The 24,118-nt window shown below is 39.3% G+C and overlaps 2 protein-coding genes across 3 annotated transcripts; one reads left to right on the forward strand and one right to left on the reverse strand.

Annotated features, from left to right (window-relative positions):
- Nucleotides 1-1,564: 1,564 nt before the first annotated feature.
- On the forward strand, nt 1,565-20,828 carry LOC144658239 (uncharacterized). Its single transcript, XM_078518632.1, has 4 exons — nt 1,565-1,650; nt 4,788-5,048; nt 11,431-11,493; nt 19,958-20,828. Exons 2-4 carry the CDS (start codon nt 4,919-4,921, stop codon nt 20,815-20,817), a joined length of 1,053 nt encoding a protein of 350 aa, XP_078374758.1. The 5' UTR covers nt 1,565-1,650; nt 4,788-4,918; the 3' UTR covers nt 20,818-20,828.
- On the reverse strand, nt 7,814-14,091 carry LOC144658205 (uncharacterized). Of its 2 annotated transcripts, none has more exons than XM_078518580.1 (2): nt 14,030-14,091; nt 7,814-11,042 (listed from the first exon to the last, which is right to left on the reverse strand). In XM_078518580.1, the coding sequence occupies exons 1-2, from the start codon at nt 14,051-14,053 to the stop codon at nt 9,834-9,836; spliced, it is 1,233 nt and encodes a 410-aa protein (XP_078374706.1). In that variant the 5' UTR covers nt 14,054-14,091; the 3' UTR covers nt 7,814-9,833. The 2 variants fall into 2 exon arrangements, with proteins under 2 accessions (XP_078374706.1, XP_078374707.1); XM_078518581.1 differs by lacking the exon at nt 14,030-14,091 and adding an exon at nt 13,099-13,225.
- Nucleotides 20,829-24,118: the final 3,290 nt, after the last annotated feature.

Raw genomic sequence — 24,118 nt, forward strand, 5'->3', positions numbered from 1 at the left:
TAATACAGCCATAAATTGCGTCTGTTCGAAATATTTTAATTAAAGGCCCTTTTAAATAGCCAAATGACAGATTTCCATACCCTTTCATATACTTAAACTCGTGAAATCCCTACCCTTTTATATACCTGACGCCTGAAAAAGGTACCCCTTTCGGGCGGAGCCTCCCCGTATAGGCCATTATAGGGAGTACCCCCCCCGGGAAAGCAACGTGTACTACAGGAGAGACTTGTAGGATTGAGCAGCCTGAGAATGCCTTCAGCATCGCTGAACTTTTAAGTGAAATGAAAGAAATCAAACAGGAAAAAACATAATATTACTGTGTGCCATCAGACTAGTATCTTAAATCGGTCAGGGTCTCCACTGAGGGAGGGTTTTTTTTTTGGGAGGGGGGTGGGGGGAGCTAAACTCCCAACTTTTTTTATAGTAGTAACAAAAGAAAGCAAATAAAGAAATTAAGAAACTAACGGAAAATTGCTGAAAATGTCTTGTTTTGAGTGAGACTGAAAAAATTTTGTTTCGTTTATGCTATTTTTTATTTTGTTTGTAAAGAACAAATCCAATGGCAATTATAGAGTCACCTTCAACTTTAATAAATAGTGAACAAGTGAGTGTTGCTAATTGTCTTAGTTTCAATTATATACTACTTATTAACCGAGAGTGAGGTCATTACAGGGGAATCTCAGACCGAGGCCTTGATGTATTGACCGAGCAACAGCGAGGTCAGTACATCAAGGTCGAGGTCTGAAATTCCCCTGTAATGACCGAACGGACGAGGTTAATAAGTTATTTATTATATGGCCTTTAAGCACTATTCAAAAAAAGAGTATAATCAAGGGAAAAAACACTGGAGGTAAAACTCGCTCTCTGTGACTCTCTTCGTCGCTCATACTCTAGAAGTATCGGTATGCTTATATTTTTCTTTCAGTTATTGAAAAGATAGTTATATTTTGTCGGCATTTTTTGTTGTTTTTGCCGCCTCGCTAGTAGCTTTTACTCAGAACTCAAAAAACCGTCGAGCCGAGAAAATTTTTCATAATGCCCGCTCAGCAGCCAATCAGAGCGCACGTACTATTGTAGCCATATAATAAAAACAAATAATCTTCTCTACAGGACGAGGCCTGTTTCATTATTTCAAAGGTTTTCATAACAATATTATATAAATTTAATTCCTTAATTAAAATGTTTCTGGTAGATAAGAGAAATTAAAATCCAAATTTCCCGGGGGGAGGGGAGGGGGAATGCCCCCTGACCACCTGGCTGGTTCATGCTTAAAAAATCCTGTTCCCTCCCCCCTCCCCCCCCCCCCTTCCAGTTTGCCAAGAAGCGAGGCTTCGAGTGCAACTGTCAACAGTGTTTGTACTGGCTCCTTATCTTTTTCTGAGTATTTTGCTGTTTTTGATTTTGTCACTTAATTTTCCTGTGTTCGTTTGTCGTGCTTTTGAATTTAACTTTCGATCGCGATCGTGTAACCTGCGCCCCCCTCGCGTGGCCGTCTCGTACCTTGCGCGTTTCCCATCTGCCCTCGATCTGGTGTTCGCTCCCTCACAATTTCGTGGCGAGTAGACTGGGCTCCAGTACTTCAATGGCGGCACAGGTCGATCGAGTCGAAGTCTTTGCAGTTTAGTTTTAGACTGTTTTGCTCCAGCAGAGGTAAGTTAAATTGAAATATCGTATTTAAGGGACATTAGAGTAATATTTAATCAGTTTGCAATGATTTCTCTCTGTGACATGCTGCAATTAGGAGTTGAAGTCTGCTAGCGCTCGCCACACAGCCACTCTAATATTTTTCAGTAGCAGCCATCAACTTCCCTCATAAGCTTGTAATTCGGCTGGTTCTCTAGCTTAGCAGTTGTCATAGTTTGTAGGGCTGGGGACATTGTTCCTGCTGTTTGTTTAATTTTTGGAGCAACTACAGAATGCAGGGCCACTTCGGTCCACCGTGTCGGAACGCTTTATAGAACGAGGCATAACACAATAGATGCTATTCTTATTCAACGACATGCAAATAAGTGGCCCTGTATTCTGTAGTTTTATTTTTTTCTCCAAGGGTAGCGAGGCATTCATGGAGACCCTGTAAGAGGTGCTACATGCGATTATTTGCGACCCTGTTACAGACAATAGGTTGTCATGAAAACTAAGACCCCAAAACCTAAGATCTAACTTATCTATTCTGTAGCTTGTCACGTATAGGTGGGGTTATTTTTCTTAAATTGCAGGGTTGGAAACTAAAATTGCGGAACACTCGCCATCTGGGTGAGTGACCTTCAAATTGCACTCGCCCAGATCAGTTTTCACTCGCCCAGTCTCCTCCATTGAAAAAGGAAAATTTAGCCCCTTTCCCCTACAAATAATAGAATAATTATATAACTTAATTTTTAAATCACGTTCGATACTCATCGTGTCACCATCACTGGTCAATCGCAATACAGACTGCAATCTATTTCTTCGATGAAAAATCGCCAAAAATAGACATTACTCCACAATAAACCATGAGCACGCTTACTTCAAAAGTTGAAACTCAGTTTTTAATTTGAAACGTCTTTCCAAATTCCTGAAGTTTGCAAGCAAAGTGTCGAAATTGCGCTGAAAAAGAGGCAGGAAAATCGGGAAATAGCGATTCCTCTGCGTTTCGCGGCTCGGTAGACGAGTTAGTGTGTTTATGTCCAGAGATATTACTTTGTACAGGTACGTCCATCATGTAACAATCACCAAAAGGAAGCCATTTTTGTCTGTTTACGAACTTGAACGCAGCTTTGTTGGAGATTTCAAAATATTGGTAGGCTATCGGCTTGTGGACAGTGTGGATTATTTTGAAGTGAAAAGTAAAAGTTACACTTATTTTGAAAAATATAATACTGGATGTGAAAATCATACTCGCCAAACCGGGCGAGTGATCCATGATTTTTACTTGCCCGACAGTTTTCACACTCGCCTGGGCGAGTGGGCGAGCGCTAATTTCCAACCCTGAAATTGGCATATTATAGGAAATTCCTAAATCTAAGATCCATTCGTACTTGATGCGATATCGGGCTATTGTATATGCCTTTGCTTATCAACAATGATTATTATTCCATGAGCACACATAAGATATGAGTTGGCTATAACTATCTCATATCCAACAAGCACTAGTGGAATAATTGTTGTATTAAAAAACCCAAACATGAGCTCCCTGGCCATGGCGTCTAACGTCTGCATGGCGTCAAACTTATGCAACTACCATTTTTGTGGTCCATGATATATGAGCTCATATATTACTGCCTGTTAACCAATCCAAATTCTGGAAATATTGCGTTATACCATTACTATTTTTTAAAACTAAATAAATAACCAATACTGAGAAATCATATATACTTGCCACAAAACATCCATGATCAACACTGGGAGCGTTACAATGTTCTACCATGTGCTTGCCTAAAACATTACTGAGTCATTTGTGCTCAGGCTTTGATTTTGTTACTGTGATGAAGTTGCAGGTGGAAATAGAAGAACTTGATTATGTTCGCTTCTTTTAGATTGATTACCCTATGACATGTTTGTGAAATTCTTGTTGAACTCGTGCAAACAGGGATGTCGCTAAGGGCTGGCTGCCGGTTAATTTAACCGGCTGAAATAGAACTTAAATCTGGCTGAAATTTCACATGAAAACAAAGGCTTGGGTAAACTTTTAGAGCTGCCAAGGCCAGAAAAGCCAGCTGGGCTTGTTGATGAGCTGCCTTAGTGTTTTCTTAGCTACATCCCTGTGCAAAGAACAAAAACTTGAAACTTGCCAGAAGCACTGACAGGGATTTTAGTGCTTTTCGGTAGAAAGTACTAAGATTGGTGAATAGGTCTTCTCATACATGAAATGCACCTAGTAAGTCAAGATGGAGATATAAAGTGCCGTGCTATTTGATATCAGCAGTCTGTCGCACTTTTCAGTGAAACAACTTTTGCGCAAACGGAACTGCTGACGTCAATAACACTAGATGTTTCCAATGAAAACTAGCTCTGTCGTCCCTGACAACAGCAGAGTTTTAATAGAGACCAAAACATTTCTTGGTAAATGACTAACAAGCATATAAATATGTAAATTTGGTTTACCTCTATCCAAAGGTTTAAGTTTTATTGTTAAAGGTTAAACCAACACTTGGCTTTGAATTTAGTGCAGAAATTTGAAAGTTTCGGAACCTACTTAATTTAAGGTAATTCCCTAGAAATAGAACTGCTCATAGATTTCCAACCAAACTTTGCCAGTTGGTTGTTTACATTAAAGGAAGTTAAATTTTGAAATAAAAAAGGGTGGTCACCGTATTTGTTTAGGAGCAGGAAGACCTTGTATTTACCATATAATTCCTTATATTTCCTTTGCGAGTACTGGCAAAGTACACGTTTTCGGTGATAATGTATTATTCTGCCATAGAAATTGATCTGTATTCATTTTATAGAAAGAATTTAATCGCTACTTTCGAACTAAGAGAAAAAATGATAGGTCACCGAACTCGTTTACGAGAAAACGATGATTTCTCTCTCGCGCGAGCCAAGCCGCATAGAAAAAAGCCGCCATTTTGTTTATGTGAGCGCGCTAATTGCGCGTAAAATTCTGCGCAGTAAGGATGCGCAATGCAATAGTATGGAATCACCTTAATGGTGAGCACAATGCCCAACTGGAATTTTTTTTTTTTTTTTTTTTTTTTTTTGGGGGGGGGGGGCTACATACTTTAAGACCTTCCAAAGGGGAGGCTAAGGGGAGTTACATGTATGGATATTTTCTAGAATACTCTGAAATTGTTTTTCTTTTGTGTTTTGAGGACTGGAAGTGATAAATTACTAGCTAATTGAAAAAGTGCATCCCTCAGTGGCTAAAGAAAGATTACACAAAATGCAGAAAGCTATAGTTCCATTCAATCTGGCAAAGAATATACATTGAACATTGATTACAATGCTTTCCTTAGATGGGGAAACATCTCAATGCGAAGAAGATTTTGGCACAAATTGTCCCAATATAGGGCAGCTCAATAGGCATGAAAGAGTGCCCAAAGGAGAGAAGCCTTTTCAACGTAGTCAGTGTGGTGAGTGTTTTGGTGAGGAGGCAAGTCTAACACAACATAACAAAACACACACAGGAGAGAAGCCTTTTGTATGCAACCAATGTGGCAAGTCTTTTAATTGGGCAGTAAATTTAGAGTTGCATATGAGATCACACACCGTAGCTCCAGGAGTTCCCGGTAAACCATTTGAATGTAACCAGTGTGGCAAGTGTTATGCTTCCAGAGCTTCCTTAAAGCAACATAGCTTTTTACACGCAGAGGAAAAGGAAAAGTTAATCACGCAGGACATTTCAAGCAGCATAAAATAACACACACAGGAGAGAAGCCTTTTGAATGTAACCAGTGTGGCAAGTGTTTTAATCGTGCAGGAAATCTAACCAAACATAAGAAAACCCACACAACGGAGAAGACTTTCAAATGTAACCAATGTGGCAAATGTTTTACTCGCAGTGGAACAAGCAGCATGAAAGAACTCACACTGGCGAGAAGCCCTTTGAATGTAACCAGTGTGGCAAGTGTTTTAGTTGCAAAGGATCCTTAAAGCTACATATCTTTTTACACACAAGAGAGAGGCCGTTTGAATGTAACCAGGTGGAAGTGCTTTAAGCAAGCGGGACAATTAAAGGGTCATAAAATAACACACACAGGAGAGAAGCCTTTTGAATGTAACCAGTGCGGCAAGTGTTTTAATCGTGCAGGACATTTAAAGGAACATAAAAGAACACACACAGGAGAAAAGCCTTATGAATGTAACCAGTGTGGCAAGTGTTTTAATCATGCAAGACATTTAAAGGAACATAAAAGAACACACACAGGAGAGAAGCCCTTTGAATGTAACCAGTGTGGCAAGTGTTTTAAGCAAGCAGACAATTTAAAGGGGCATAAAATAACACACACAGGAGAAAAGCCTTTTGAGATATTTCATAAAAATACTCTAAAAGAAATCAGACTGCTTGTTTTCTAGGTCTCCGTTTTCTAGGTCTTTATTTTCTAGGTCTTCGTTTTCTAGGTCTTCGTTTTCTAGGTCTTCGGTCTTCGTTTTCTAGACACCCATTGCAGCCGAGATTGCGCAGTACGGACTGGAATTCATCTTTAACAACCGCCTATTGTAATACGGAAAGAAGGGAAACAAATTTTAAACTCTTGAACAGGTTCAAAAATAATACTAACAGTATACAAACTAAGAAACATTGTCATTGGGCGAGTTTTCGGTTTTATGCTAAAAGGGAATACTGTCGAATTCTCAACGATACTTACGTTCCTGGCGTGAAGCCAGACGTAATGAAATCAATATTTGGGGTTTGTAATGAAAGCGGTTTTTTTTTTGGGGGCGAAACGTAATTTGTTTGAGGCGGGTTAAGGTGAGGGGGATTGGGGTGCCTGGAAACGGTGGTCAACTTTTATGGCAAAGACTTTCTTCTACCGTCAGGTTGTGGATTTTTTATTTATTTATTTATTTATTTATTTATTTATTCATTTATTTATTTATTCCCCATTTCACCCTCAAGCTGTGCAATATTTTTAATTGTCCTTTTTTTAATCCCCCGCCATGGCCCCCATAGGCTTGGTCGCGTGATAACGCGCAGATTTAAGGTCTAAGAGCTTCTTGTTATAAAAAGACGAGCAGGTGGGCGCTATTTTTTGTTATTTTTGTTATTTCCTCCATCGTCAAATTCTCCAGAAGCTAACTTGCAGAATAATCCTGTAAGGTAATTGCCTTGTAACCCTGGGTCCGGTTTAATTTTGGTTGTTAGCAAAATAATCCTGTAAGGTAATTGACCTATCCAGTACAACCCTGGCGTACCAAGGCTTTAAAATTTTGGCCTGAGTTCGTGTTAAAACGCAGAAAAAAACCACGTCTTACAGAATTTTCAGTTGTACTAACGTCCGTTGGTTGTTTTCGCTCCAACTATTCCAATAACTATAATAAAAAAAAGAGAGGCTGTCCCAAAAAAATGAAGCGGGCGCTGCGGGGACGAGAAACATTTCTTTTTTTTTACTTGACCAAACAGGCAAGTTTTTTTTCATGCATTAGGATGTATTCTCCTAGCATCAAATGCAATTAACGTCATTATGTCACTATCTTTCCTTTCCTCAGCTGTCAAAAAAACGAGCAGGAAAGACTTTAAACCTCGATCAGACGAACAGCGATGGAAGCCGCCACAGACAATTGAAAAACACTAGTGCTCAGTGTATTCCCTTAAGTTATTTTGACTATTGGACTTTGGACTAATGTCCAAGGATCTTTTTCAATAAAGCTTCATAAAAGAAAGTTTCTTTTGAACGAAAGTCGTATCCGAACCCAGTCGCTTCGTACTCAGACGTTCCGTACCCAAATTTTGACGTACATGTACCCACTTCGCACCCTCCCTCTGATCGATTCGCTCAACGATCAAACATTTTCGTCCAACATCGTGTTTGTGGCACACAACATGAAGTGGCTAAACGAGCAAACAATGTTTGATCAAGCATCTACCAAAGTGAGCCCACATAACGCTTTGTGCGTATTACCGCTGAAATTATGGCGCGAAGTCACACAGATTCGGTTTCTGATTGGTTGCTTTTTCCCGCTCGGGCTTGCTTTGTTTGCAGAGGTGGCTAAACGATTGAACATCTGCTTGGGAAGCAAAATGTCGGATGAAAATGTTTGATCTAGATCAATAAATACATGGGAAACCATGCAATGTTGAGTGAGGCGGCTAAACGGTCGAACATGCTCTTCCAATACGATGTTAGACGAAACTGTTTGATCGTTTAGCCGAGGCTTTAGCAAGCGCAACACAGGGTGAACATAACATAACATATACTTTATTTAGACACGGTAAAAACATCAGTCACAAGAATGGATTAAAACACAATAAATAAATAAAAAACTGATTTACATGTTTGCCGTGTGGGAGCACGAGGGAGGCATCAGGTAATTGATAAGTCTTTTAAAGTGGCTAAAGGATCTAGCAGCTCTGGCAACGTGGGGAAGGCTATTCCACAATTGTGCCCTACTGTAACAGAAACTTCGTTTTAAAAAATCAGTACGGGGCTTAGGTAGAGCTAACTTATTTGCCTTGTCTCTAAGATTATATTCTGTGCTGAATGGTTTGAATAGGTCTTGTAAGTACTCCGGAGCTTGTTTATTGAAAGTTTTAAACATTAGTTTCGCTTTATGCTTTTTTCTTCTGGTATAAAGGGTATCCCATCCTATCTTTAGCTTAGCTTTGATCGGAGGGCGGTAGCACTACAATAGAAATCTGACTTCGTAATGATCCTAATGGCGCGATTCTGTAACTTTTGTAATTTATCAGTTAGTTCATTGCCGAGACCATCCCACACAGGGCAGCAATAGTCGAAATACGGTTCAATGAGAGCTCTATATAGCAAAATAGCTGAATCTTCGCAAATGAATGGCCTCAGCCTTTCATTTGCTTATGCCACGCTCGAGGATCTGGGCGTCTCGAGGATCTGTCCCTGCGGTGATCAGCTAGTCGATTTTGCGTACAGCCGGCATGTTGATGAAAAGATCAAAGGAGTAAAACGCAAGTAACATTCTTTTGTAGTATAGGAGTAAAAAGCGTTTAAAGAATGAAGTCTTGCCAAGGTTAAGCGAAGTTACCCTTGATCATGTTTACTGTTTGTCCGCCATGATTGATTAGGGACAAGTGACCACAAAAAAGGATGCCATAAATAAATGGATGCCACATAAGCCAGATTCGTTCAAAACAGATAACCCGTTAATGGTTTCTATTATCATGAACAACATACTGTTGGATACAAAACAACTTGATAATGTTTCTGTTCGACCCAAAACTACAAGATGATTCACCGCTGTTACGAGAGGATGTCGATTTTCAGTTGTTTCGTGGTTTGACCTAGCCTGTTCCTGGCTCTTTCGGGGAGAGCGAAAACGCGGCGAGCGAGGGAAAAAAGAACTACCGAGAGCCTAAAACAGGCTAGGTTTGACCGTATTTGGCATCTTACATGTAAAACCTTTTTTCAATAGCCGAAAGTAGTTTTCTCACCTTTAAAAAATGTCAGAGCTTACTTGTTTTATTCATATTTACATCGACGGTTGTGATTACAACCTTGAGGCAACAAAATGTTGTTGGACCCAAGTTCTATTTCATCCTATCTCAGTTTAGCAAAGGACACTAATACTGATTAAGTTGCAAATTTTTCCTGAAGTGCAACCGCTACAGGTGGGGGAGAGAGGGAGGATAAAAAATATGGAGGGATGCGAAATTTCCTGGCAATTTCATGGGAGGGTCGTACAAATGATGTACTGAGGGGGACATGGGGAGACGTTGAACACCGCAACATCGCAAAATAAATACACAAACACCGCATCACCGCACGAAAATTTGACGAAACACCGTCACCGCAATATAGTCAAGTAACGTATATCAATCAAAACGGCTTGGGATTGGCAGCTAAAGCGTATTAATGTTTAACTAGATAATACTTTACTGCATTTTGTTGCGCATTAAACACACGGAACGTGCTTTTAACAAATAAGAACGGATTAACGAAGATATTAGAGCTAAATTTAGTTCCGCTACACCGCTAATAATTTTGTTTCACGGAACACCGTAGGTTTCAAAACACAAAGATCGCACACCGTAGGGTTTGAGATAAAAAAAAAATTAGCAAAACCGCAACACCACAAACCAACATGTCCCCCTCTGTACTCTTTATGCAATTAAAAGCTGTCCTACCCCCTCCTGGTTTTCAATGAATGCAGCCTTTACGACCTGTCTCAAAATGCCTCTGTACTCCTTTCAGGATATTTCATTCCTGAACACACTCCTACAGATATCAGCAATGTTCTTGTTTGATCTCTTTAAGGTTTCCTAAAAGTTCAGCGATACTGAAAGTATTATTATCCTCTTCGTTGTTGGATATCTCCTCCCTGCTGTGTAATGTTCTATGTCGCTTAAGACTAAATAAGTGCCCAAAACACTTGCCACACTGGTTGCATTCATAAGGCTTTTCTCCTGCGTGTGTTCTTTTATGCTGCGTTAGTTCCCATGGACGAATAAAACGTTTGTCGCACTGGTCGCATTCAAAAGGCTTCTCCCCTGTGTGTGTTCTTTTATGTTCCGTTAAATGCGCTGCCTGATAAAAACGTTTCTGACAATGATTGCACTCAAAAGGCCTCTTTTCTGTGTGTGTTCTTTTATGTTGCTTTAAATGTCCTGCCTGATTAAAACACTTGCCACACTGGTTACATTCAAAAGGCTTTTCTCCTGTGTGAGTTATTTTATGTCTTGTTAAATTTCCTGACAAATTAAAACACTTGCCACACTGGTTACATTCAAAAGGCTTCTCTCCTGTGTGACTTCTCTCATGTTGTTTTAAATTCCCTGCACGATTAAAACACTTGCCACACTTGTTACATTCAAAAGGCTTCTCTCCTGTGTGTGTTCTTTTATGTCGCTTTAAATGTCCTGCATGATTAAAACACTTGCCGCACTGGTCGCATTCAAAAGGCTTCCTCCCTGTGTGTGTTCGTTTATGTTCCGTTAGATGCGCTGCCTGATAAAAACGTTTCTGACAATGATTGCACTCAAAAGGCCTCTTTCCTGTGTGTGTTCTTTTATGCTTTGTAAGATTTCCTGCCAAGCTGAAACGTTTGCCACACTGGTTGCACTCAAAAGGCTTCTCTCCTGAGTGTGTTCTTTTATGTTCCCTTAGCTGCCCTGCGTGGTTAAAACGTTTCTCGCACTGGTTGCATTGATGAGGCTTCTCTCCTGTGTGAGATTTTTTATGTTGCTTTAGATTTCCTGCCGCATTGAAGCACTTACCACACTGGTTGCACTCATAAGGCTTTTCTTCTGTGTGTTTTTTCGTATGGTTTTGCAGCTGTTCTATTCTGCCAAACACCTTGTTACAATGTTCGCATTTGAGAGGTTCACCCCCTGAGATTGAAACTGCCTTGTCTTCCAGACTGTTAGTTGCACTCAATGACGTTTTCAGTGTCTTGTGAATACCATCCATATTGCTTACTTTGAACATTGCTTTAACCTTCAAAAATATAAAAAAGTCTGTTTAAGTTCTTTATGGAACATTGTAAAATTCATTAACTATTCATGAGGGTGCAAACCAATCCCAGCACAGTATTCAGATCACATGTACACAAATGTAAACCCCAATACAAATCAAACAATGGAATTAACTTTTGATACAAACTCCTGCTCAGCTAATTAGTATTCATTAACTTTTGATACAGATCTCTACCGATTCGCATAACAATACTTTGCATTCAATTTATTGTTTTCTAATCACAAGTAGAATAAAATATTTGTGTCCGCTCTGTATGGCTGTTTACAATGGCTCGCCTATCGGCTCGCCATTATAAACGCCCATCCAGATCTCCCCCTCATATTTTATCTACTTCATATTCCTAATACAGGAGAAATGTGCACTCAAAGAAAAGATATGAATGATCAAGAGGCAGGGATGCTTGCTGAAAAAGGTGAATGAAATCCCTAAAGAGACCAATCTGGGCGTGGCCCACAGCTAAAATGTATCATTCTTTAATAATCGAACACAAATGAGCTATTGTAGCTTACGTTGCATCCAGGTGTGTCACAAAACCCTCTTACTGTTTTAAAATGCTATGTGTGATAGAATTCTAATTTCTTTTTGGTAATAAAGAATGTGTTGTTGTTGTTGTTGGCAGTTAGTGGGGGCAAGGAAAAGTCAAAACTGCGGGAAAAAAATATCGGCGAAGAAAAGTTGGAGAAAAAGCGAGGAGCTCATGGGAAAAGAGTCTTACCATGCCAGTTCTAAACAGCTCTCTGATAACTGCCTCCTGATTGGACAGAAAAAGTCCTTTATATTACCATAGCAATTTTCTGCCCCGTGAGAGAACAGTAGTTTTAGAGCCACTGTCGCGTTTTCTAACACAGCGGTTGTTGTATTGGCTATACTTTTCTTAAAATTTACATCAGAGAGCCAAAAAAGCCGGAAAATCATTTCAGATATCTGAAAGAAAGAAATGTCAAGACCCACTGGGAAGTTTTCGTTTAGACCGATCAGAGGATTTGTTGGCTGTTTAATTGTGCAATGCATTTGGGCGGCCATTCCGCATACTTGTCCCTCATGTGAACCAAGCAAATGCATGCAGTGCGAGAAAGTTTCACTTGACCGAACACAGCCACCATTTGCGAAAACTCTGATTGGTCTAAATGAGAATTTAATGGTGGATCCTGAAATTTCCTTTTCTCTGTCATCTGAAATGATTTTCCGGCTTTTTTTTTCGGCTCTCTGATGTAAGTTAAAATGAAAGTATAACGGATACAACAACCGCAGTGTAAGAATACACGGAAGTGACTCTAAAGTAAATGTTTGCCAATTGGGCAGAATAATACACTGGTAGTAGAAATGACTATTTCTGTCCAATCAGGAGGCAGCATTCAGAGAGTTATTTGGGACTGGCATGGTAAGACTCTCCCCCCCCCCTCCCCCGCGCTTTTTCCTTTCCCTCACCCTACTAAGTGCCCCTGGCTCCCCCAGTATGCAATGACCCTGGCCAGGGCTTGAACCTGATTGGTCGATCAAAAGTCCACCTGGCCCCACTTGTTCGAAGGGTGGATAGCGCATCCACCGGATAAATCACTATCTGGTGGATAGCGTAGTATGTTTTGTTAACACTTATCCACTGGATAGCGACTTATCCGGTGAATAGTGTTATCCACCCTTCAAACAACTAGGCCCTGGGCACCAGGCCTCTCCATAAATCATAAGGGGACAAAAAAATTAACTTTTTTTGGTCTTTTGAAGCGGAATTGCAAACTTTTATTAGAGTGAAGATGACTTCGAACAACTAGATCTGGTGAGCCACTGAGCCAGCTCAACAAATATACCTTGAAAATTGGCCCTGTGTTCTGTAGTTATGCCCATCTTCGAGAATCAAGAACAGAGTTTGGAGATGCGGGCTTGAAGCTCAAAAAACTGTCAGCTCACTTTGGTAACCGGTAGTTTTGCCGGGTCTGCATAATCTGCGAGCCAGCGAGCCATGCAAGCCATGCAAGACATGTGAGCCATGACTAATAAAATGATTAAAATTCCAGCTTACCTCACTTGCAAACCCTTTTTCTTTGATTGGTCTTGGTTGTCAAATTAAATTTTCGAGTTGGAATTATGGGTTGTATTGTCAGGTTTCCTTGCGGTTAGCTCCACTTCATTTTGCCTGCAGTTAGTTCCACTCCAGTTTGCTTGCAGTTAGTTTCACCCCGGTTTGCTTGCGGTTAGTTCCACCCCCGTTTGCTTGCGGTTAGTTCCATCCCGGTTTGTTTGCGGTTAGCTTTTATTTGTTGGTTGGGGCAACACTATCATACAGTCATATATTTATGCTTTATAGCATATAAACTTTAAAAATTTGGATTTCTCGGTCAGTACAGCCGTAACAAACGTAAAAAGCAGCCTTGAGTGGTTCGCACGGCTGGCATGGCTCACACCGTGTCTCGCATGGCTCGCAGATATGTAAAACTCCGTTTTGCCTACGGTTCATTTCGCTAATAAATTGCAATTACGTGAACAAGACTCCCATATAAGTATTACTACAATAGGGAGTGAAAATACTGAATATTTCTCGTTGTTAAAACGTGAGTAAGGTCAGCGAACTGGTCGTAATTAGTAAAACGACTCGTAGGATAAACGACCGTAAACCGCGCTTCACACTTCACACTATGTAGCTGCTGTTCAGCAAGCGGATCGGAGCGTGGAGAGGCGGCTGTATTGGGCTATTGCATAAAATTTTTTCCGTTTGGGTTTGGGGGGGGTTTTTTTGGGGAAAAAAATTGGGGATTTTTTTTTTTTTATTTTTGTTTTTTTTTTTTTTTTGGGGAAAAAAAAAAAAAAAAAAAACCCGGGGGGGGGGGGGAAAAATTCGCATCTATGCAATCGGATTTTATGCAATCGCTTATGCTTTTGAAAGCAGTTTTGTCGACTCGCATCATTACCAGAAAATTGTCGTTTTAAATTGAGCCTTACTTCGTTTATCTTACCTTAAGTGTCGCAAACCAGTCCATAAAACGACCAATAAAGACTTCAAACCACCATACGACGATGGGAGCCGCCATTGAAAACACCAGTGCCCAGTCTTTTTTCGAAAAGGAAAGATTCTGAAATTGGACTGGACTTTGATCAAGGCCAAAGGATCGTTAACAAAGGCGATCTACAAAACCCTCCTAAAAAGGTTTTTTCGGACGTAAGTTTAATCACTGTTCATTTTGTGTTACGGTATTTAACTTTCTCTAGCGAATGTCGAAGAAATAAAACTACAACAGGCAAGTGCGAGTAAAGAGAGGGAGGGGTTCCAAGATAAACCCTTCCATTTAATATTAAACATTTTGCCAAATTGAGAAGGTAGAGATAAATGTACAAAAATTAACGTGGCTACGAGTCACTGAACTCGGAAAATGAATTATAAAACAAGAATGGAAAACCGTTACTCAGCTCAATACATCAAAAAAAGAATCGCTTCAACACTTCGACGACTTTGAGACTCGGAGCTTACTCGATCCTGCTTTGATACAGTTTGTAACTGATTGTCTACGCGAAGCAACTGTGTTCGTCGCCATTTGGCGCAATGATGAAGCATTTTGTTTAAAAATCAGGAGGAGGAAGAAAGGCCTTGGTTCTAGTCCCGGCCGAACTTTTTTCTTTTCATTTTTTCTTTTTTGTTTTTATTTTTTAAGGCATGTGTTTATATCATTTTGCTATAAACATATCATTTAATGTAAAAACCTCTGGTGCCATAGGTTGATTTAGAGAAGAAGAGGCCACAAGTTCTACGGTTCCGTATTCTTTAATCTTCGGATCACAAGCGTTGTTTCAGTAAAGCGCGTGTAGTTGAGAGTGATTTCAGAGTTACAAGGAAGTTTTATTTTTTGGGGATCAATTAGTATAGGTAAAAACTACTGTTATTCATTTGTAAAGAGCAGGTGCTTCCAGATGTTTAAAGACCCGAGAATAAAAGTATAAAATTTGTTTGTTCCGGCGTGCACAATTTTCTAAAACAGAAAAATATCAGAGAAAAAAGCTCCTTAGGTTGGAAGCTATAATTTGATCTGTTCTGTCGAAAATGATCTCAGTTTATTGTTGAATAGCCTACGAGCAGGCTCACCTTGGGGCACGCGCGAGAGCGACACGGGAGTGGCGAAGCCGCGAGACGCAATCGGCGAAGCCGCGACAGCGAGCGGCGTCAGCCGTGGCGCCTCTCCACGAGTCTCCGTATCGCTTCGCTCGCCAGTTCGCGCGGTATATTCGCGCGTGACCCAAGGTGATCCGAGCCTGCTCGCAGGCTAATTGTTGAAGAAATTTGTGAAATTTAACAGTTATAGTTCAGCTGAGGGCCTGTTTATATGGAGTAGAGTTGTCTCTGGTAGGAGAGTTACCCTCTCCCCCGCGCTATCTTTTACCGAGCATTTATATGAGAAAGTTGTCCCTGTTGACCGAGCCAAAACTTGGCTTTGTCGGTTCAAAAGACTGGCGAGAGTTATTTTGAAATATCTATTATGACAGCCATTTCTAAAATCAGGAACGCTGAAACATCGACGAAGACCATTTTGGACAAATTTGCCGCCGACTTCGATGTTGTTTTGCCGATTGCAGTATTTGCGCATGCTCCGTATAATTATGCCAACTTGTCCCTGGTAGGCGAGGCAAAAATAACCAAACTGTTTATATGGAAAGAAGTTTGCTCGCTCCTCAGGGTCACCCTACCTTCAAAGCGAGTGACCCTCCACCTAGGGTCACCCTGCCCCCCGAGCCAACTTTGCAATTTCTCATATAAACAGTTCGCAGCTATTTATAAAGAAACGTATAAAAAGGTCTCTCGCCTGGGGTGGCTCGGTATGGAGGGTAACCCTCCTGGGGGGACCCTCCTGAGGGACAACTCTCCTCCATATAAACAGGCCCTGAGAACAAGGGACCCTGGGGATGTCAACTCCTTCGAGCGAACTTAGTTTTTAATGAGGCCCGTGAAACTAGTTATTATGCATGCTCAGTCTTCAAAAGTGCGATCGGTCTCACGTTCTAAACAAACAGTTCGTTGGTGTAAGAATACGTAATTATTTTCCGATCTCACAGCTGAAAACACCATCTAAGGAAAGCAATTAGTGCTTTAAATAACAAGTAATCTTGTGTTAGTTACAAAAACTACTTTTCCTATAATTAAAATTCACAGTTTTCTTCTACAAGGTCCTACATATTTTTTGTTTCGGGATTTCCAAGATTGCTAACAATACATGACCTTAAATATTCCAAGCTAAAGATAAAATAAGGTCGATACAGCGACAACAGTGGGGCAGAATATCTGTCGAAACAAGTTCCGAACTAAACTTATCAGCATAATCACTGTAATCATGCCTGACTTTCCGCAGATGAATAAATAGTTTGAACGTTCGAGCGCGTACTCTTCCAAGCCGACCAAAAGTATAAAAACATTAAGTTTATATATGATCCCCTTTCAATAATAGTGTACATCTTATACCGCCAAATATCAGAGTAAGACTAGAGCTTGACAATTTTCAATGATAAACTGCATAGTTAAATGTTCCTAAATTTAAAGGATCCACAAATTAAGATATGCCTCTACGTTAGTGCTTAATATCGCTCAGAAGGAAACAATTGCGTTATTTTCAGCAATAACTTTTCACTTGACTGGGTTTTCTTTGTTCTCTTTACGAGAATATATTCAGTAATCCCTGTCAATAACTTACTGTTCCAACTTAATGGCTGCGGTCACATCTAGACTACTACCGTAATAATTCGATTTAGCGCCCGGGGCGTTTTTTTTTTTTTGGCCCCTCAAGGGGGGGCGTTTTTGAGACGGGGCGTTTTTGGGACGGGGGGTTTTTTTTTTTTTTTAAAAAAAAAAAAATTTTATATAAAAAAAAAAAGAATTATAAAAATAAAAATTTTTTAAAATTTTTTTTTTTTTTAAAATTTTTTTTTTTTTTAAAAATTTTTTTATACCGGGGGGTTTTTTCCCTGGGGGGGGGTAAAGGGGGTAAAAAAAGGGGGGGCAAAAAAAATGGGGGGGGGAAAAAAAAAAGGGGGGTTAAAAAAAAAAAAGGGGGGAGGGGGGGGGGGGGGGGGGGGAAAATAACTATAGTTAAGACGGCGTTAACTATAGTTAGCTATTTCGGTAATGTGACCGCTTCTCTGTTCACCCTAACTATAGTTAGAAAATTTACGCCTCGCTGATCCAAAACAGTACAGACTAACTATAGTTATACCCAAGCAGGGTTCATGGGTTAGTCTTAAGTTTACAAACGAAAAACCAATCAGAATGCGACAATTCTTTTCGCACGTGCGAGATGAACATAAATATAGAAAACAAAGCGTGAAGGGAAAAAAAAAAGAAAAACAACATGCAAAGAAATTACATATCACCAATGTTAGCAAAAATAAAGCTTGAATTCTTCGGCTTCTAGCATCCTTACTTCATTTTATTTTCTTCAACACCGAGAAGCCGTGCAAAAATTGAAAAAAATAGTGGAACAACTAGACACAGAACAACAACAAGGGCTGTCATGAACTAATTTAATTAAATTCGAAATTATTCAAAAGCTAATCAGCACTAACTATAGTTAACTGCATTGGTGTGACCGCAAAGACGACCAAAAGCACTAACTATAGTTAGGTATGACGTCACGAAACTTGAGACTAACTATAGTTAAACTTTAGTTACATCATACTACGATTTCCAGTTGAGTGCGACGCGAACAAAGTTTGGTGACGAGGTTTCAACATAACAACGGCATTGTTGTCAAGGGCAAACTTCTCTGTTTCCATTGGTAACTGCGTAAACAGGTACTGACCGGCATTGTTCTTTATACAAGGAGGACCCCGGGAAACAGAGCAATTTTTGATTGGCTATTTCGATCCAAGATGGCGTCAGTTTTAGAGAATTTTGTGATTGGCTTTTATTTCGATCGAAATGGTGTTAATAGCTTTTGTCAGCTTTACGAAGCGCCAAATTTCCTCATTCAGTGCGCGAATATTCATGACTTGAGAAAGATTTTAAAGCGAAGGTAAGCTAGATCCGAGGGGACAACGATTCAGTTGAACAGTAACTCAACGATGAAGGAAGGACGCACGTTGAACATAACGTCAACTCTCAACACAGATCTGTTACCGTCGATATAAAACAGCTAAGGCATATATATTTCGCTATTTGTTTCTTATCGTTGTCTCTGTGATTTTTTGAAAGCGTAAAAGTGTTGCTGACGATTGTAGTGTGTTTAAGCACGAGAGCGAGCAAGACAGACAAACGCAAATTTGTACCAATGGTAACAGAGAAGTTTGCCCTGACAACAATGCCGTTGTTATGTTGAAACTCGTCACCAAACTTTGTTCGCGTCGCACTCAACTGGAAATCGTAGTAGATGTGACCGCAGCCAATATGGCAGGGGAGAGCCAATGGAACCAATGACTGATAACAATGGAAAACAATGGTACGGCAGCTCGGGTGAAAACAAAGGATTGATTATCGTTAAATCAACAGTGAAAGTCTTGCGTTGGAAAGAAAATCTTTTTAGAGAGGGTTTTGTTGCCTTGAAGTTCCATTTGTTATTTTTGATAACGATCCTTGGACCTTAGTCCAAGTCCAGTCCAATAGTAAAACCTTTAAGCCGGGCGCAAGTGTTTTTCAACATCGGCTCGATCCTATCTTCGTCACGTCGTGGTTTGAAGTCTTTGCTGCTTGTTTTATTGACTGGTTTGCTACAGTTAAGGTAAGGAAAACATAGTTACACGAGTAAGGACAAACGTTTACGACATCTCGGTCTTACGAAACATAAAAAAATTTCTTTTAGTGGTGCGAGTCGGCAAAACGTTTATACATGTCGATGAAAATACAACAACATCTTTATTTACCCTTCAGTAGCCGTTTTTTCATGCAAGAACCAATATATAGAGCTTTGAAAAAACATCGATCGTTGTCGATAAATATAGAATACTTCATGGAAAGCGCGCGCGTACGGTATTCACGCACGAGTTGGTGAAGTATCAGAAATCGAACGATTGAGCTTTCTGATACAAACCAACGAGTGCTTAAATACCGTACAAAGCACTTTCCATGTGGTATTGTGTTTATTATATACGTACTGATATTGTCATTGAATTCATTGAACGCCCCATTTAATGAACAATTCAGTGGAAGATACTCCAACAGTCCGCGGGCCAACAGTCCAATTAAGCAAGTTATTTTAATTTTGAAAAGCGATACGCGCTATTTGATTGGTTTACATCGGTTTGCGAACGAAAATTTACTTAGCGGCTTTTCAGTGAGTAAATCTCAGTACGTATATAATAAAATAATAGGCGAACAAAGTAAAATTAGTATTCTTCTTTCCAGTAAAAACAACTTGAAACAACTCACCACCAAAATTATTTAGCTCAAAAACAAAAGGGATCCTGAAGTCGGAGCTACATTTGTAGGGCTGAATGTTCTTTCCGAAACCTTCACTTTTATATTAACACAGAGCAACAAAACAACATTGGTAATTATCGACTTTTAGTATAATTTCAGAGGTGAATATAAGCATTCGTGTGCAATCGGGGCATACGTAAGAGTGCAAATTCAGGTAAACATACTTACAATTGCCTCCACTTGGTTTCAAACAGGTAAGAGATCATCGGTCTGTTTTGATTGGTCAAATTAACTTTCTTCCTGGCTCTTGGTTTTAGAGAAAGTGTTCCACTGACTATGAGAAAATTAAGTGCCAGCCCGGATTGGTCATTTTTACGGATTAAATTAAAAGTTCCCAGCAAACATCCCTGCCTTTGAATAGTGATCGCCCCAACCCGGAATTAACTCATTACTAATATTTGCTTTGAGAGTACTGCTCTCCTGTATTAGGAAGTAGTGCCCTATGAATTTCGAGGAAGAAATAACAAGCTTATTTTTTATACATATTTTGAAGGTTACATCAAACGGCGTCTGATAGTGCGCAAAGAAACCAATATGGACAGTTATCACATGACGCACCAAACGTACTCATTTTGTCAAACTGCCAGTCAGGAAGACCAGTGTTATAAGGTGTTTGGCAGAATCGATCAGCTGCAAGATCACACAAAAAAACGTGCAAAAGCAAAGTCTTTTAAGTGCACGCAGTGTAGTAGGTGTTATAGTACGCCAGGAGTTCTCAAGCACCATAGAAGAGCACACTGCAAAGTGAAGAGGCCTTTTAAGTGCGACCAGTGTCATAAAAGATACACTCAAGCAAGATATCTGTTACAACATAACAAAATCCACACAGGAGATCGAGAGAAGCCTTTTAAATGTAACCAGTGTGTTAAGAGTTTAGCCCATGAATCAACTTTAATCCAACACATAAAAAGAATACACACAGGAGAGAAGCCTTTTAAATGCAACCAGTGTGGCAAGTGTTTTACTTGGACAGAACAGCTAAAGCGACATAAACAAACACACACAGGAGAGAAGCCTTTTGAGTGCAACCAATGTGGTAGGTGTTTCAAAACGATACAACAAATAAAGCAACATATAGCAAGGCACAAAGGAGAGTTGCCTTTTGAATGTAACCAGTGTGGCGAACGTTTCAATTGTGCAGCACGTCTTAAGGATCATACCAGATTTCACACAGGAGAGAGGCCTTTAAAGTGCAATAAATTTGGCAAGTGTTTTAAGCAGTCAAAGAGTCTAAGGAGACATCGAACATCGCACAACAGGGAGAAGATACGTAACAACAAAAAGGATAATAATAATTTCTGCATCTCCGAACTTTTAGACAACCTTAAACAAATCAAACAAGAAAATTGCTGATATCTGTAAGAGTGCATTCAGGTGTAGTGTAGAAGCATATTTCGGGATGATCTTAAAAAAATATAATTCTTGGTACCTGCTCGTTTTTTAATTATATCTGCTCATCTGCGGAAAACAAGGATTTCATTTATGAGTTAAGTGTGAACTCGCCTTTCAAGTAGGTTATCAGAGAACTCACGTCGCAGATTACTTTAAAATTACCTTTTAGTTTTATATACTTTTCCGTAGCCGCTGAACGGTTACTCATATTTAACTTATCAAAAGGAATCCTTGTTTCGACCTTTTATTTTATCTTAAACTTTAAAATAATTTCGGTTAGACCTCTGTTGTAAACTTTATAACTTGGGAAACACGTACACTTTAGAAAAGATATTTATCTAGCTTAAAATCTGCGTTCTATTGTAACTTATTGAAAAACATATTGCTTTCCGCAAAAGGTGTTTTCAGCTTAGAAAAAGCAAGATAACCATTTCTTCCGAAACGAACTATTTGATTAAGTTGCGGAATCGTTCACACTTTTCAGCTCAATCTCGCATATTGATGAGTTTTACAGATCTCATTATTTTTAATTCGCTCGCAAGAGTTTACACCTTCGAGTTTTCTTGTTCACAGCTGAATTGCTTTTTGTTAAATTTCGTATAATTTTTGGTTAGTAAACTGCAATCTTTTTCATCAGTAACGTTATTGAGCTATTAGCTTTTGATCTAGCGAGTTGTTTTTCTGTATGGAGCTTTAGTTCCTAAGATATTTCTTACTTTACAAACATTTTCACAAACAAAGAAAGCATTACATCATTTCGGTTTTCTTTGTTCTCGAAAGTTGGAACATCTGGAAACACCCAACTTACGCATATGAATAGCATGAAAACTTGTGAAAGGTAATTAACTTTAGTATTCTCCTTAAATAGAGCTGTTATGAAGCTGATTACGGACTCTCGAATCGATACGAACAGAATGGAATGACAAGAACATAACTAGTAATACGTGACTCGCAGGGCCTCGCGAAGTTCTGGGTTGGGGAGGCGGGGGGGGGGGGGGGGGTGGTGTTATAAATAAGGAGTGGATTATTTGAAGTTGAACATTGTACATATTCAATTTTCCACAGTAGGCAGGAAGATATATTTGTTAAAAATTAGTAACGGGCATGGCCGCGACACCCTCGTTCCCAGGGTCTACTCCGCTTTGAAGATGGCGGCTCTTTCAGGTTCGTAAAGAGGTATAAAGCGTTGGGAAGCGCAGGCTATTTTCAAAATCATCGACAAATTATTGGATAGTCGCATTTTGGACATTTATTTGAGGGCATTAAAAAAAAGAAGAACGAACGGCAGGAGGATTCGAACCCTCCGCCCGCGCGCCCCTGATGGCGATGAAAGGTTTATAGCCTGAATACCTTTTTCAGGGAGTATTATGTGGAAATCAGTGTTATTTTAATCCGAAAAAGAAAAACGATAAAAATGAAAGGCTCAGGATTCGAACCCACAAAAAAAAAAAAAGGAAAAAAAAAAAAAAAAAAAAAAAAACACCCTAGCCGGATTCGAACCCGCGCCCTCATTCCCGAAGATCTGATTTCAAGTTCGACGCCTTACCATTATGCCACCAGCGCGCGGCGGCCGTGTGACGTCATTTCCGCCACACACCAAGCTCACAAATAAATAAATATATATATATGACCGTAAACTCCACACGAGATTTCATCCCGCCTGAGCCCTTTGAGGGACAAAATTATACACCCCGCTACGCTCGGCCTTCGGCCTCGCTTCGCGAGGAATAATTCACTCTCAAATACACTTAGCTGACGCTACGATCATAGCTTGTGACTAGCAACTTCACAGATAAAACGGAGTTAACTGAAGACCCTTGGCTCGTGTTATACTTCTTAAATCTGTCCCGTGTCATTAGAAGCATACTGCTCGTGTTTTCAGATTATTTATTCGTTTGCGAGAAAGCAAGGATTATGCTGATAAGTTAAGTGTGAACTCCAGCCACCAACCTCGAGAGGTGTTTAATTTAAATGAAGACTTACATTTAGCTAGTCAAATGAGTCCTTGCATCGCCTTATTTTATCTTACGCTTAAAAAAAAAATGACTAGGTATAATTGTTAATCTTGGAAAATTGTCAATAGAAAATTCGAGAAAGAACTGTGAATTGATAATAAAAATGAGAATAAAATACATTATAATAATATTTAACGAGGGATCCAACTCGCAAAAGCGGTTTTCAGTGAAGCCCTCATAAATAATAAGTAAAAAATAAATAAATAAATAAAAATGGATAAAAAGTTTAAAATGTCCCCAATATAAGAAAAAGTTAAAAAGCGAAATGAAAAGATGAATTTAAATTAAGGTTTAAAATAAGTTAAAATCTATTAAAAAGTTTTCAGTTTAGCTTAAAAAAATTAAGAAATAAGCCAACTTTTATTGGAAAAACTAATTGCTTTCTGTAGAAGGTGTTTTCACTTGTGAGATAGGACTTTTGCCGAAATGAACTATTTGATTAGAACGTGAAGCCGTTCACACTTTTGCAGCTCAAAATCGCATATTGATTAGTTTTACTGATCTCATTAAAAACTAAGTTTGGTCGTAAGGGTTGACACCTTCAAGTTCCTTTGTTCTCAGTTGAACTACTTTTCGTTAAATTTTATATATTTCTTCACTTGTAAACTAGAATCTTTTCCGTTAGAAACTTAGATTAAGATATTAGCTTTCCATCTAGCTAACTCGTTTTTTATTGGAATCCAGTTCTTAGAATACTTTCTAATTTACAATTTACAATTTTTCACAAACAAAGAAAACATGACACATTTCGGTTTCCTTTTCATCTAGTAAGTTGAAACATCTGGAAACACATATTTTTCGCATATGAATAGCATGTTATCTTGCGGAAAAGTAATTAATTTTAGCAATCCACAAAAATAGAACTGCCTTGTATTAAATCAATACAGTCTTTGCACTCTCAAATGCACTACAAACAAAGCTTGTAGAGGTATACAAATCAATAAATAATCAATAATCAACCAGGAATTAATAAACAGCGCTTCGTCCTTCTTCTAAAATCTGTCTGCTACACAGGGATATGATAAATATTCTGAAAGTAGCACAGTGGCATACAGATGGTAAGGGTATAGTAAGGCTGTATCCATTGAAAACCATAAGGGGTTGGGACGGTTGGAAATTGCGTATAGAGTATACTATTCTTACCCCCCCCCCCCCCCTCGCAACTGCTTTAAGTTGTGTTCATAACTGCGAGGATCATCTCTTCATTTATTCATCATCCGCAGTTCATATATATGATTTCATATATT

This window comes from Oculina patagonica, chromosome 6 (genome assembly GCF_052425735.1).
Source record: "Oculina patagonica isolate OP01 chromosome 6, crgOcupat, whole genome shotgun sequence".
NCBI classification, from domain to species: Eukaryota; Metazoa; Cnidaria; class Anthozoa; order Scleractinia; family Oculinidae; genus Oculina; species Oculina patagonica.

Excerpts from the sequence above, each read along its gene's own strand:
- LOC144658239 (XM_078518632.1), top strand. The coding sequence starts at position 4,919 with ATGCTTTCCTTAGATGGGGAAACATCTCAATGCGAAGAAGATTTTGGC. Across the intron at positions 5,049-11,430 it reads TTTTCAACGTAGTCAGTGTG|GAGAAATGTGCACTCAAAGA; the intron begins GTGAGTGTTTTG and ends TTCCTAATACAG. Across the intron at positions 11,494-19,957 it reads AGGGATGCTTGCTGAAAAAG|GTTACATCAAACGGCGTCTG; the intron begins GTGAATGAAATC and ends CATATTTTGAAG.
- LOC144658205 (XM_078518580.1), bottom strand. The coding sequence starts at position 14,053 with ATGGACTGGTTTGCGACACTTAAG. Across the intron at positions 11,043-14,029 it reads ACTGGTTTGCGACACTTAAG|GTTAAAGCAATGTTCAAAGT; the intron begins GTAAGATAAACG and ends ATATTTTTGAAG.